General features: G+C 43.1%; 1 protein-coding gene across 4 annotated transcripts in view; it reads right to left on the reverse strand.

Moving 5' to 3' along the window:
• gsk3ba (glycogen synthase kinase 3 beta, genome duplicate a) overlaps positions 1-12,037 on the reverse strand; it is a 35,397-nt gene extending 23,360 nt beyond the window's left edge. For all 4 annotated transcript variants that reach the window (XM_086266146.1, XM_086266145.1, XM_086266147.1 and 1 more), the window contains exons 1-2: positions 11,128-12,037; positions 3,915-4,108 (exon numbers count right to left, since the gene is read on the reverse strand). In XM_086266146.1, the coding sequence (XP_086122272.1) occupies positions 3,915-4,108; positions 11,128-11,215 (282 nt within the window). In that variant the 5' untranslated portion in view covers positions 11,216-12,037. The remainder of the gene's footprint in view (positions 1-3,914; positions 4,109-11,127) is intronic.
• Positions 12,038-13,344: the final 1,307 nt, after the last annotated feature.

The raw sequence follows: 13,344 nt of genomic DNA on the forward strand, positions 1-13,344 counted from the left end.
TCTCACAGTTATGGGTAAAAAGAAAAAGAGCAGCGGGATGGGAGTCTACAAGACAACAGTGAGCGTTCTCCTCCTGGGAATAACGGACATAAAATGATGAGCGAGAAGGGAATAGCTCTGCCTTCCAAGCTTAAATCAAATATTAACAGACTTAATTCCCATTAGACATACTACTCATTTATTTATTTATAACAGGGGCATGTATGTAGTATGACACATAACCTACCCATTTATCATTGTCAATACAGTTTTAGTTCGTTTTTTTCCTCTTTTCTTCATGCCAGATTTCATTTTGTATTTTCAGTTTTACTTTAAATGCATGTAAATGTGAACTGCTTCTCCTGGTTTGCAGCCATTGTTTACTGGAACCATAGTCTGACGACATAGCCCCTGCTATTTTTAGTAACGTCTGTGCTTTTTTCCCCCCTTTCCTCTAGTCAAATGTCTACAATTAAAGCATCTCTTGTCACACAGTGAAATAAAAGCTTATGGGTAGAACGTACACAAACTTTACAGCATCACAAGGTCAGAGATGTAAGGTATAAATTGTTTTTTGCAGTAATTTTACAGTTGAAATGTATCTCCTTTAATCATTGCAAAAACTTCTTATTTTTGCCTGTGAGGTTAGAAATTAAGTGTGAGTCCATTCAGAGCTGCAAAGTAATTGCTGTGCTTAGGCTGGAAGAGCCCAGTCAAACCAACCCCAACTCAGCTGGTAGTTGTTACTGTATTGAGTGTCTGTGTGTATGACAATCTCACACGACAATAGTGCACTCGTTTTTTTTAAGGTGTGACTTTCAGTTGTGGTTGGAATGGCAGCAACTCTAGAGGTCGGCTGGTGAGCCCCTGGTAACCTTCAGTTGCCGGGAAAAATGTGTATTCCCTACCTGGCTGACAAGTTGTTGGAGGTTGCTGGCTGTCGCTAGGGGTTGTCGATTGCGAAGACAGCGCTGCACCAAAAAACAAAACAAAAAAAATCCTCCTTGCGTGGCTAGCAGGCAGCCATGGTCACCCTTAGTTTGCATTGACACAAACACAAAGTTCAAGTTTAAGCCTAACATGTAAATTATACTCCTGCGTCAGATCTACATTGTAACGTACGCAATAACCGGAATCCTATTTCAACTCTACGCCAGACAGGCACCTCCTGAGAAACGTAACTACACGTTGGGTCGACGACCACAACCACTCGAGTGGTGTGAAAGGTTGCAGTGTGGAGATAAAAGGAGTTACTATGTAAGTTAAGACGTAAATTTCCTGCAGAAGCCTAAATTAAGCTTTACTGCTGACATGTTTCATAAAGGTGTAGCTTCTACTTTCAAGGCTAAGCGTCTTTGTTTCCATTTGTATTGTACTTTTCACTGTTTCACCACCAGTCTGTGCACAGCGGCACTGTTTGTGGACACGTTTGCGTCTCCCTTGCAAACTACAAGCTGTCTTATTGTAACCAAGACAATTCCAAGGAGGTAGCAACCACTCACCAGCATTTCCCGTAGCTTACAGTGGTTTCAGTTAATCAAAAAAAGGCTAGAAAGAGAGAGCATATTTCTCCCATATTGGCTTCCCTTCACTGGCTCCCTGCTAAATCCAGAATTGAATTCAAAACCCTGCTCCTCACATACAAGGTCTTAAATAATTAGGCCCCATCTTATTTTAATGACCTTATAGTACCATATCACCCTATTAGAGCACTTTGCTCTCGCACTGTATTTAAAAGTAGAATGGGAGGGAGAGCCTTCAGTTTTCAGGCCCCTCTTCTGTGGAACCAGCTTGCAGTTTGGATTCGGGAGACAGACACTATCTCTACTTTTAAGATTAGGCTTAAAACTTTCCTTTTTGCTAAAGCATATAGTTAGGGCTGGACCAGGTGACCTTGATTCTTCCTTTAGTTATGCTGCAATAGGTGTAGACTGCTGGGGGATTCCCATGATGCATTGAGTAGTTCTTCTTCAGTCACCTTTCTCACTCACTATGTGTTAATAGACCTCTCTGCACTGAATCATACTTGTTATTAATCTCTGGCTTTCTTCCACAGTATGTCTTTTATCCTGTTTTCCTTCTCTTACCCCAACCGATCACGGTAGATGGCCGCCCCTCCCTGAGCCTGGTTCTGCTGGCTGTTTCTTCCTGTTAAAAGAGTTTTTCCTTCCCACTGCCACTGTCAAAGTGCTTGCTCATAGGGGGTCATATAATTGTTGCGTTTTTCTCTGTATGTATTATTGTAGGGTCTACCTTACAAAATAAAGTGCCTTGAGGCCACTGTTGTTGTGATTTGGCACGATATAAATAAAATGAAATTGAATTGAAGTTTGCATTTGGTTGCCGACCGATTTCTATTCTGTGTGACTGGAGCCTAAAGAAACTGAAACATGTGACTACTATAGATTTACATTTCAAGAACCAAGTTCCAGTTAAGAACCACTACTAAACTGTCCAGTACACCATAATCACACACCTGCAAGCTTAATAACTTCCTTTAGCATGTTGAGTACCTGAGTCTAACATAAGCTATTTTTATATTTTGTTGCTATACTGGCCGCTGAAAACAAGAATGGGCCTCCATTTTTCAGAAAATTGATTAACAATCAATAAGAGAATCGATAAAGAATAAGCCCTTTAAGCAGACTCAATAATAGTATTGGTATCACTAAATCCAATAACATCCCTAATTAGACTGCACTGGCTTCAGCGGTGAGGAAGAGAACCAGTGTAGGTGACCTGGGTAAAAATGTGGAGTCCAGCTAAGTTAACAGATATCATTTTTCTGGTGAAAGTGAAACAAACACGAGTTGACTGATGGTATCCTGGTATTTTAATAAATAAAACTTTGATCCCAGTGTTAGAGTTTATGGCTGCTTTTTAAGTGAAGCATCCCAGAAATAGGTTAAGAAGCGCTGGTTTGAATTTAAACCATTTAACAAACATTATACATATGTATAAAATAACCAACTGCAAGATTAACACTTTGAGCTGTTACCCAGTTTACCCCCAGCCTGATCACACACTTAAAATACTGTGGAAGCTCATTTTTTAAAGCCTTTAAACTTGATGAAACTCTAAACAGCTCTTCTGCAAGCGTTGCTTTCTGAGGTCTAGTGGCAGGGACAATGAGTTTGTTTATATGAACATGAGTTTTTGAAGCATCCCATTTTGTCTTTGCCACATAAACATCATATCCTGATTTCTGAAACAAGGACAAACCCTTAACCAGTCAGAGAGACCCAAATATGCTATCCTAAGCACTCAAAAATAATCCCAGCTAATGTTGCTTATATACATCTTATTATCAAGTTTGTGTGTTTCATGTAAACATCCTATCCGCATGATCCTCGGGACACTTATTTCCACCCATATACACTCAGCGGAGGCCATGAACCAGTGGAGCAAAGACAATGTTGCCCAAATGAAGGAACAACGAGCCATCAGCCAAATCTATTCAAAGCACAGGAGGAGATTTCCAGCAGAGCTCTACTTGGAAAGAAACATGACATTTGCAAGCTGACGGATGACGGAGTATTTATGTGTTTGAGTTTGTCGGTGTGAGAAAAGACCTCCGCTCCACTACTACACAAACACGCACATTCTCTGCAAGAAGAAGAAAAGACACGCTTTAAAGTAGGAATGTGTTGAATGACAAACTTTCCCGCTCTTCTTTTGTTTTCTTTTGTTTCACAGCTTCTCTGATCTCCCCGTTCGTGTGAAAGATCTCTCCATTCATGTCTCTTTCACGGTTACCCCGGAACATTCATTAATGCCACACATCTCGACTCTGATAGCATGGATTTTTTGTTTTAAAAAAAAAAAAAGAAAGAAAAGAAAAAAAAGGGTGATTTGGAGGGTAAACATTGAGTTTGTGTTTATATGCACACTCGTCAATTACGCCTGCAGCTGTTCTCAGTCATAACAAGTTTTACCTTAAACCTCTTGTCTTGCAGGACCTTCTTGATGGCCACCAGCTCTCCAGAGTCGCAGAGTTTAGCTTGGTAGACGACGCCAAAAGAGCCATTGCCGATGACCTTGGTGTCCGTGTAGCTGACTTCCTGTGGCCGGTCGGGGCCTTGGCCTGGGGTGGCCACAACTGTCGTTACCTTGCTGCCATCTTTGTCCCCTGCAGATACAGACAAAGACACAAGCAACACACAAGTGTTCAGATCCGTGTAGATTAGATCAAAACATTGATTTTCCCATTTATTATATTCTTTCCTAATCATTTTGTCTGAAATACATGAAAGAAGAGTAAAAATGCTCATGATCCTGAGAGTTTCAGGTGAGTCTCAGAGCTCCCTGTCTGAAAATCCAAAGATATTTCACAGAAAACCAGACCACTGTGTGACCACTGCAGCAGTGCTTCCAAGCATTTAAAAAATAAAAGAATTTTTAAAAAAAATCTTCAAACTGAACTTTATTCAGAACGACAGTTGACTGGTGTATTGATTCATGTGTGATGGACTGGCTTTTAAATGTGGGTCACACTGTGAGAACTCGTTCTCTGACACCGTTTCTGAATTCTGCTGCAGGCTGTCTTTGGTCATCAAAGCGTCAAATTGGTCCTCGATTCACAAGTCATACAACGCAGGCAAGGACCGTGTATTACTGATGAACATTTGAACCGTGTTACTGTCATGCCTATCAGCTTTAGCCTCAGACAGACAAAAAAAAAAAAGCACAAGTGGAAAGAGCTGTAAAATTGAGGAAACTCTACATTAGCTGGCAGTAAAAAGGATGACTGGGCAGGTCTGAACTTAACCCAGACTTCAGAGGAGGAGCCTAAACAAGTCAAAAATATCAAATGCATTCTTCTTTGAATTTCTCACAGCGGTAGGCAGCAAACACAACTGGTTGGATGGACTCTGGAAGGCCGCTGCGTCCACCCATATTGAGTGGGTGTGCATGTCATGCTGATTTCTAGTAAAGTACCAGGTCATGGGTTGTTTGCATGTGTGTTTTGAATCAACAATTTCCTCGGACTGATTAACCCCGCACTGCTAATCCACAAATCAACATTTGACCTCAAACTATAACCGAGGGTGTGGAGGTTAACCAGTCCTATTTCTTACTTTCACTGGTTTGCTGATTTTATTTTCCAACACCACCATTGATTTCGATGCAAATAGTCCCCCCACGGACGCCGGCGCACACACGGGCTCAATCCAGACATAAAATTATTAATGTGCGTTTGCAAGCCTTATTCTGCTGCTGTGTGGCCAGCGAGAGGCTCCATTACCAAAGATGCAATTACAATCAAAGAATAGGGAAGGAATGGGAGAAAACAGTGGAGGGGTCTGAGAAACCAAAAAAAAGGAAAAAGAGACAGCTTCTCTCTCCAGGACCAAGTCTAGAAAGGGAAACTAAAGATGGATTCTGTACCAACAGAAATAGACTTTCCAGGACTGTGGACAGAGAGAGGAATATGACTCTGCCTACATATATTCCAACAGGGCCATTTCTATGACGCCTCTGCACTTCCTCAAACCGTGAGAAAAGTCTGTGCCTGCTCTCAAACACATACTGGGAACCCACACTGCCGTAAGGAAGGAATGACCAAGCGATCAAATGTCATTTGAGTGACTAACTGGACACGCATGAAGCAGGACTTTTCACACAGACTAGAGAAACGATTACAATTGCACACAATTAGGAATTACCTTCAGTTCACATGTGAGAAGAAATGTAACTTCCTATAAAGCAAAGGGCACCTATTTATTCTAATAAGTAAACAATAAACCAGGAAAACAAGCAAATCTTTACTACAATAAATTAAAAAAAATCCTAAAAGCTTTAACTGCAGTTTAGTTCTTAATCACTTTGTCATTTAATTTTTAGAAAACTAAAAAAACATTGGGGAGACAAAAAAATGGATCCAGGCATTGATAAACAATCATTTCTACCAATATTTCTACAGTAAAAAAGGCCAATATTGGTTTAACCAATAATCTGTCCATCCCTATAATAAACTATCCCCAACAAACAAAAGCATCTGGTAAAAACTTCTATTACATGTAAAGAGTTCTTTAAATATAACCAAACATGAATTTTGCACCAATAACAGAGAAATCAGTGCAACAACAAACATCTTCAAGCATGCGCGGGAATTGTTAACTTATCAGTCAGCCTGCGACAAGTACACTAGTTAATACATAAATCGCAGTGCATCACTCCATGTACGTATGCTGTATTACATATCTACAAAGTGACAGAGCAGAGATGGTTGTTGCAATGCGACGTTTAACCAGCGGCATCAATATTCGATTCAGGTCAGCAGACTAGTTCAGGCCACGGCTGAATATGGCTAACGCGTGCGCACAACAACACTGCTGCTGAGCAGTCACAGGACACGTGTGCGGCTGCTGCTGTTAAAAACGTGTAACCCTGTATTTCTATCAAAGCTGCTGAAAAACTACCTGAGCAAATGTCATAAATTCATCTGTGTTCATCTAAATCAAATCAAGTCAAGGGGAAAAAACAACTTTTTAACTTACAGACTTGTGGATCATCTTAATTTTCCTGACATGAATATTAAATAAGGACTTGCAGTTATTTGAAGCTTATTATGGGATAAGTAACGTGATTAAGTTTGTAAAGTGTTGCCTAAAAGCAAAACTTTTATTCTGTCTTTTTGTCATTTATTTTTCTCTGGTGGAGGGCAATGAAGTACTTTTAAGGGGCATCCACAAAGGAAGCAACCAGCAGCATCTTGGCAACAAGAGACCATAAATAGTCAACAATATTCAGCAACTTCAGGTGATGTGGAGCAAAATAACTGCTAGCAATGCAAGGTGGGCGGATCCTGAGTTAAACTTTCATCAACCCCAGATGAGAAAATGAAGCAGCTACCAATGAGAGGGAAGGACGTGTCCCTTTCAGGTTAGGTTGCATCCGCACAGGGAAGCGATCACTGGTCTGATGCTGACAGTTGGTCGACAGAAGATATTCTAGGTTCCAGTTGCCGAGGTTACCCTTTAAGGCATTTCCCACCAGGTCATGTCAACCACCTGTATCCTGTCCTCTCACTGGCAGTCGCTTCAACGCGTCACCAGTGGGATCTTTTTTGCCCGTAGTCACGTTGAGTGTCACTGACTTTCTACGGCCTCTAAACGCCTCGTGACAACAAATTGCTCCCTGTGTGGACGTCTCCCCACAGTCACAGTCAGTAAAGGAACTTTGAGTTCTGACTCTCAAGTCTTCCTGTGGCTGGCAAATATTAATCACATCTTTATTGTTTCGTTAAACTCTCTTTTAATCACAGCCCAACAGAATTTTACCCCTAAAAAAAGAAGATTATATTGCCACTGAAATTATCTGTCAGTCCCTCCTCAAAACAGAAGATTAGCCACAAAATAGCCACAAAATGACCACACTCACATTGTGGCATGTACACGATAATTCAATAAGTTATTAGCTATTAATATACAGCAGTGCCTTGGCACTGATGATGAACAGAATAACATGGCATAATTCTAAAGACAAATCCTCCACGCTCACTATTCCATGGTCCAAGTTCTGGACAAGATGCTTCTTTTTATTAATGCAATAGCAGTTTTACCCCTTCTAAAGTTAATGCATTAGTATTTTGTCTGACACGGAAGTCTAAACAAAGAAATTTTCTTTGTAGTTTTACACTCGACTCCCACAGCATGATCAGCCACACTCTTTCCAAGTACTACAGGGGTATAAATATGCAGCAGTAATCAAGCTGCAGTCATAAAATTAGTCATGTATTTACTGCAGTGCGAATAATAATTTTCACACCATTCATGTTGCATCACTACAAGTGAATGTCAAAGAATGCAAAGCCTGCCAAACAGCCCATGTGCCCATCGCTTTCTGAATTTTGGCAAAGAATTGCACACAATAACTTGCTCACACACCAATCAGCTACGCAAGGGAACTACTGACAGGGGATTTGTGGACGACTCGTTACAAGGCAGTGTTCTGCTGGGAAACCTTAGGTCCAAGCATCAACACCCAACTAAACATAGGTGCAAGCCCTGAAGAGTGCACGCAGAGATATTTTTATAACCTTTAGGGTAACTAAAACCTGACGGGCTTATCACTAAGCTTAGATTTTAAACCTAGCTCAAGATATGTGTGCCATATTTTACGCTGCCGAGTCAGGAGAACATTTAGGCCTCGTCATGCCTGAACCTGGCAAGCAGAAGCATCCACGCATTGGATCAAACAGTTCTAAGGAGTCGCTACTACTTTTCAATACCTTTTTTGTTTGCATTCACACAGGTAACAGGAAGTGGCAGTGACAGCTCTTGCATTTTCTTCTACACCTCTCCAGCCTCCTCTTTTTCAGTCTACATTGCTTTAAAGTGTAGTGGCTGCCTAGAAGCAAGTTGAAAGCAATTAAGATACAAAATTTTGGCATTCTGGCTCAGTTCCGGTATATACCGTATATATTTCACTGTCATTTTTCCCTTGCTATGCTTCATTTTTTTATTAATATTAATAGATTTCTCTTTATTTTTTTCCCCACTGATGCTGCATTCACGTGTCTTTCATGACAGACGCGCATCTGCTGCTTCGCAGTCCTCAGCTCCTGTAATGCAGACACAGGTACAAACAATTTTGCAGAATCCCCCCCGTTGTAAAGCTGACACGATAATTTACTGCATTACTGGAACGAGTGTTACAGCTAATGCAAAGCAAACTTGGCCAAGAATCACTGAGATGGAGACATAATATTGGTGCATGGATTGTAGATGTCAGGGTAGCGTGCAGCCTGCAGAGCCATTGCTGCACTACTACACTCATCTTATTTAGCTTTCTCGCTCTCTCTTTCTCTCACTCACAAAAAAAAAAAAAAAAATAGATCTCATCTTTCTTCTAAACCCTGAGCGATTCCGGTGGTCCTCGTCTCGTCTGTAAGCCCTGCTGTTTCGTTTGGAATCAAAGAGTATAATTAGTTCATTTTGTTCTCGTCATCACTTGTAAAACGTGAGAGGGGGACAGACAGGAAAAAGGAGAAAAGAGGAAGAGAGAGCTGCTGCTTTGAGATGCTAAACAAGCTGCTCATTGTTCCTGGCCAGCTGCCTCACCCCCCAAAAAACAAAACCTGAGGGTGCTCGAGTGGGTGTGTGAATGTACTGTATGTATGTATATGCATGTGTGTTTCCGTCTGCCTGTGTAGGAGGGGTAAGAGCATTCTCTCCAGGATCATACGCAGTGGCTACAGCTGTTTAGGACCATCAGCCAAGTTATTACACACACATTTGAGTGCATATATCTATCCAAGTGTGTGTGTGTTATAGGATGGTGGAGGAAAGGATAATAGTGGATGACATCCTGGACCGGATGAAAAAACAAGTCTAGGTAGATTCCAGCTAAGTGACACAGTCCAAAGTACAGTTTTTATACAGCTGAAACTGCGTACCACATACCTCTGTGTGACAGAGCCTACCTTAGATTAAAACTATAACTAAAAAGAAAGTTAAATTATATGTAGCTGCTTGTTACAAGAAAAAATAAAACTCAGTGATTTAGATTTGCTGTCATCCTTGATCGTTAAAGATTGGGAACTAGAGCAGGGCGATATGACCAAAACTATTTATCACGTCATACATTTGAAAATTTGCGATAACGATATAACTGACACTAGACAAAATACTGAAAAATTTTACAACAGGGGACATCTGAGCAATCAGCCACTCTACTTTCCTCCATGGAGATGAACACCACCTGCTGTTAGACATCAGATTATCAAACACCTATTTAATTGAGCAACTAGAGGTTCAGCTTATTATTTTAGTTGATAAAAAAGTACTGAGTCACCAGATGAGTCTCCAAAACTTTTGTCTGAAAAAATTAATTCTCACATTTAGCAGACCTGACCCATACATGCACCTGGGGCGAGACAAGAATTAGGCTTGGGTTTGGAGAGTGTGTGTGTGTGTGTGTGTGTGTGTGTGTGTGTGTCACAGTGCACTAATCGGTTTCCAGCACCAAGGCCCAGACATGAGCCTGAGCTCAGGCCTCACCCGCCTGACATACATCATGCTCACATCACAGCCTTAAGGCTCCATCAGCATTCCTTAACAGGTACGTGCCCTCACACCCCACTCCACTCCACTCCACCCCACCCATCTGTGTGTCAGATAAGACAGGGGTGTAACTAGGAACTGTGCAAGTGTCCATCTATGACAGTCGATACTCATTAATAATAAAGATGCTATACTTATAAATTAATTTCAATGAAAAGACTTTTAGATATGTAAAGTGTTAATTTGATGTTATTTAAACTGACTGAGCTCTAACTGGGCCATTAAATATAACCAACACAGCAGTAGTATCTTCAGCATGGGAGCGAGTGCGCCTTGCCTTGAGATCGCCGTGGTGATGGATAGACTAGACGAAAGAGAGGCGTCTAGCACCCACATTGCCAGCCCCCCACCCCGCCACTTGCTCAGCTGACAGGCCTAGTCAGTCGCATGGCTTCCTCTCTGCAGCCAGTCTATAAGCGGTCTCCGGCACCGTGCCACCGTGGCTTCATGAACAGGATACTTGATGTCACACTCCCTCCGGTCGTCGCGACACGGCCCGTGGAAGTAGTGGAAACAGGGCTAATAAACCACCCCCCGTAGGATCGCGTCAGTTTTGCCCGACTCAACTACGGGCGCACCTTCCGTTCTGACAGTTGCGTAATAGACCGGACCTATCGCTTTAACTCCATTACGCATGTGATTGGTGCTGTGTGGCAATATCTCTACGCGATCTAATCTACATTCAAATGGACAATAATCAGGCCGGATCTGCGGTGGAAGAAGGAGGCTTGGTTTTGACCTGGGCCTGTGCCAACACTACCTTCCTATGGCCCGGCCCTTCCCGGCGCGGCCTGCTAACCCCGCTCCGGCTGACCGGCCCCGGGGCGGCGCGACAGAGCGCGTAACGCTGTGTGCCAACATCGGGGCGAGCAGCAGTGTGTGCCGCTCAGCACCATCCACTGTCTCGCTCTGTGACACACATATATGACAGAGATAAGCTTCCCGGAGCTAACCGTATGCTAACTTGACACATTTCCAGTCTAGTTAGTGAGAGGACACTTAAGCGAGCATATGCAGCCCACGGTGGGCCTGGTGCGTGCAGGAAAAGTCTGCCACTCTAGAATTACACGGGTGTACTTACTGCTGACTTTCATGCTGCCGAAAGCTGAAGGCTGCGGCACTGGCTTGCAGCTCTCGGCGAAAGATGTGGTCCTGGGCCGACCCGACATGATCCGACGATCCCCTTGATTCTCTCGACTGTGACTTGCTTAAACGGCGGAGCTGATCGATTCGCCGAACCTTCTCATCAAAAATAAAAAATAATAAAAAAAATCCAAAAAGGAGGGGGGGGGATGACAGTAAATTAATATCACTGTAATTCACGGGGAGGTCAGCCAGAAAGAGATCCCCTTATCCCAGGAATCCTTCACACTACTTCGTATCGCCACTAAATGACCCTTTTCTTTTCCACCGACGGTCTATCAGAGCATCGTTTCCTCCTTGTGCTCCAGGATTTCTTTCAGCGGGCCTTTGAAGACACGTATCCGACTAAAATAGTCATGAATCTGGCCTCTCCCTGTGGCCCCACGGTTAAAAACCAGCGGTAATTTCTTTCGGGGTGCGGAATCGATTTCACGGAGATGAAGAAGGGTTAGTTCAGATGCTGATCCGGTGCGGATCGGTGACAAATGCGGCGTTTTCTTAACGATTCGGGACACATGCAGTTCCACTTCATATCCCGATGTGGAGGCTCAATGATCCGACTGCCATGGCGGCTCCCTCGCTACCCTAGCCTACAGACGGTCCAACGGAAAATCTGCCAGCTGCTACAGTCTTCTTCAGCGAATTCACTAGCCGTACGCCGACTCTAAATCCAGCCTTGCCTCGGTTAAATTTCGGTGTCTTTACCGAGACCCCAGGCCGGCGAGCTCCTCAGAAAATACTGGTCTTTAAGCACAGAGTGCGACGATACGAAATTTCTTTTTTTTTATTCCTTCCCCATAGGTTTCAGGCTCGCAGTCTTTGTCGCTGCGCATGGTAGGTACGCCGTTTCCGCAAATTGTTCGAGGGATTGCTCCGGCGTCACGGAAAGACGTTCACGCTGCTGACGTAACTCGCGAGGGAGAATAGGAAAACTGTGAACGCGCGCACGGCGAATCTGGGGTGGCCGATTGAGCCAATCAGAGAGGGTATCCTTCAAAAATGGGCGGCGACCATTTCACCGCCGTCCAATGAAAACCCCGCTCTCGAGCACCACATGGCATAATTTGCTCGGCACCGCCCTCGCGACTTCAAAGGCTTTTTTCACGTGCCGCGTCGGGGACAAGGGGCGGGCCCGTTCCCGGGATGGATGACTTCTTCCACCAATGGAGAGCCGAAGCCGGGCTGTCAGTTCAATGGACCCAGCTGTCACGGACACGGAGCACCGGTGGTCATGCAGCACTGTTGCTATGTTAGTTACAAAAGCCTCTCCTTTATCGCTCCCCAACACTTTTTACCACACGCGGCCCTCGGGCACATCCTTTTAATTAGTGTCATCCTGCTTAGTAATGTAATAATGTGCGCGTGCACGCGTCTCACCCTTCTATTATAACCTTATCTTACATGTTTAGCATCGTACGTCCTGATTTCACATTTAAACTGCTGTCTCTTTGTGTGTTTTAAAGATGCAAGATAAACAAAGCTTTTGCTATTATTTATTTAATAAAGGTACCTAATGGATGAGTTGGTTCTGAAGATTCCTTTGACTGATGTTTTTTTTTTTCGCTTAATTTTTGGTGATATTTTGATGTATATAGTTTCTAAAAGGAGAATAACAGGCAAAACCTTCAGCTAGCAATCTCCCCTGTGGACTCAGCTCCCAGTTTGAGGAGACAGATACCCTCTTTACTCTTGGCTTAAAACTCTCCTTTTTTCTTTTAAGCTTATAGGTAGGGCTAGATCAGGTGACCCCGAACCATGTCTTGATTATGATGCAATATTGCTGGGGGACTTGCTAAGATGCAATGAGCATTTCTTCTCCTCTTATGGCTTTATGCTACAGCTGCATTTACATACCACTCCAGCATGGCATTAACTTTTTTCTTCTCTCTGCCATTGTGTTTTGTCCTTGTCTCTCCATGATCTTCTTTGTCTGTTCTCTTTCCTCTTACCCTTGAGAGGGCTGTTGATTTCCACTGACATAATATTTATGAACGATTTTAATTAATAATAGTGAAGCTGCAAGGAGCAGAGGTAATGAAGGTGGATGAGTTTAACTACACTGAGTCGAAAATCCAAAGCAACGGACAGTGAAGAAGAGAGTGCAGGCAGGGTGGACTGGGTGGAGACGAGTGTCAGGGGTGATTTGTGACAAAAG

This window comes from Aulonocara sp. 'chitande type north' Nkhata Bay, linkage group LG16 (genome assembly GCF_057382095.1).
Source record: "Aulonocara sp. 'chitande type north' Nkhata Bay isolate Kocher_YH1m ecotype deep benthic linkage group LG16, A_spYH_male_GT1.1, whole genome shotgun sequence".
NCBI classification, from domain to species: domain Eukaryota; kingdom Metazoa; phylum Chordata; class Actinopteri; order Cichliformes; family Cichlidae; genus Aulonocara; species Aulonocara sp. 'chitande type north' Nkhata Bay.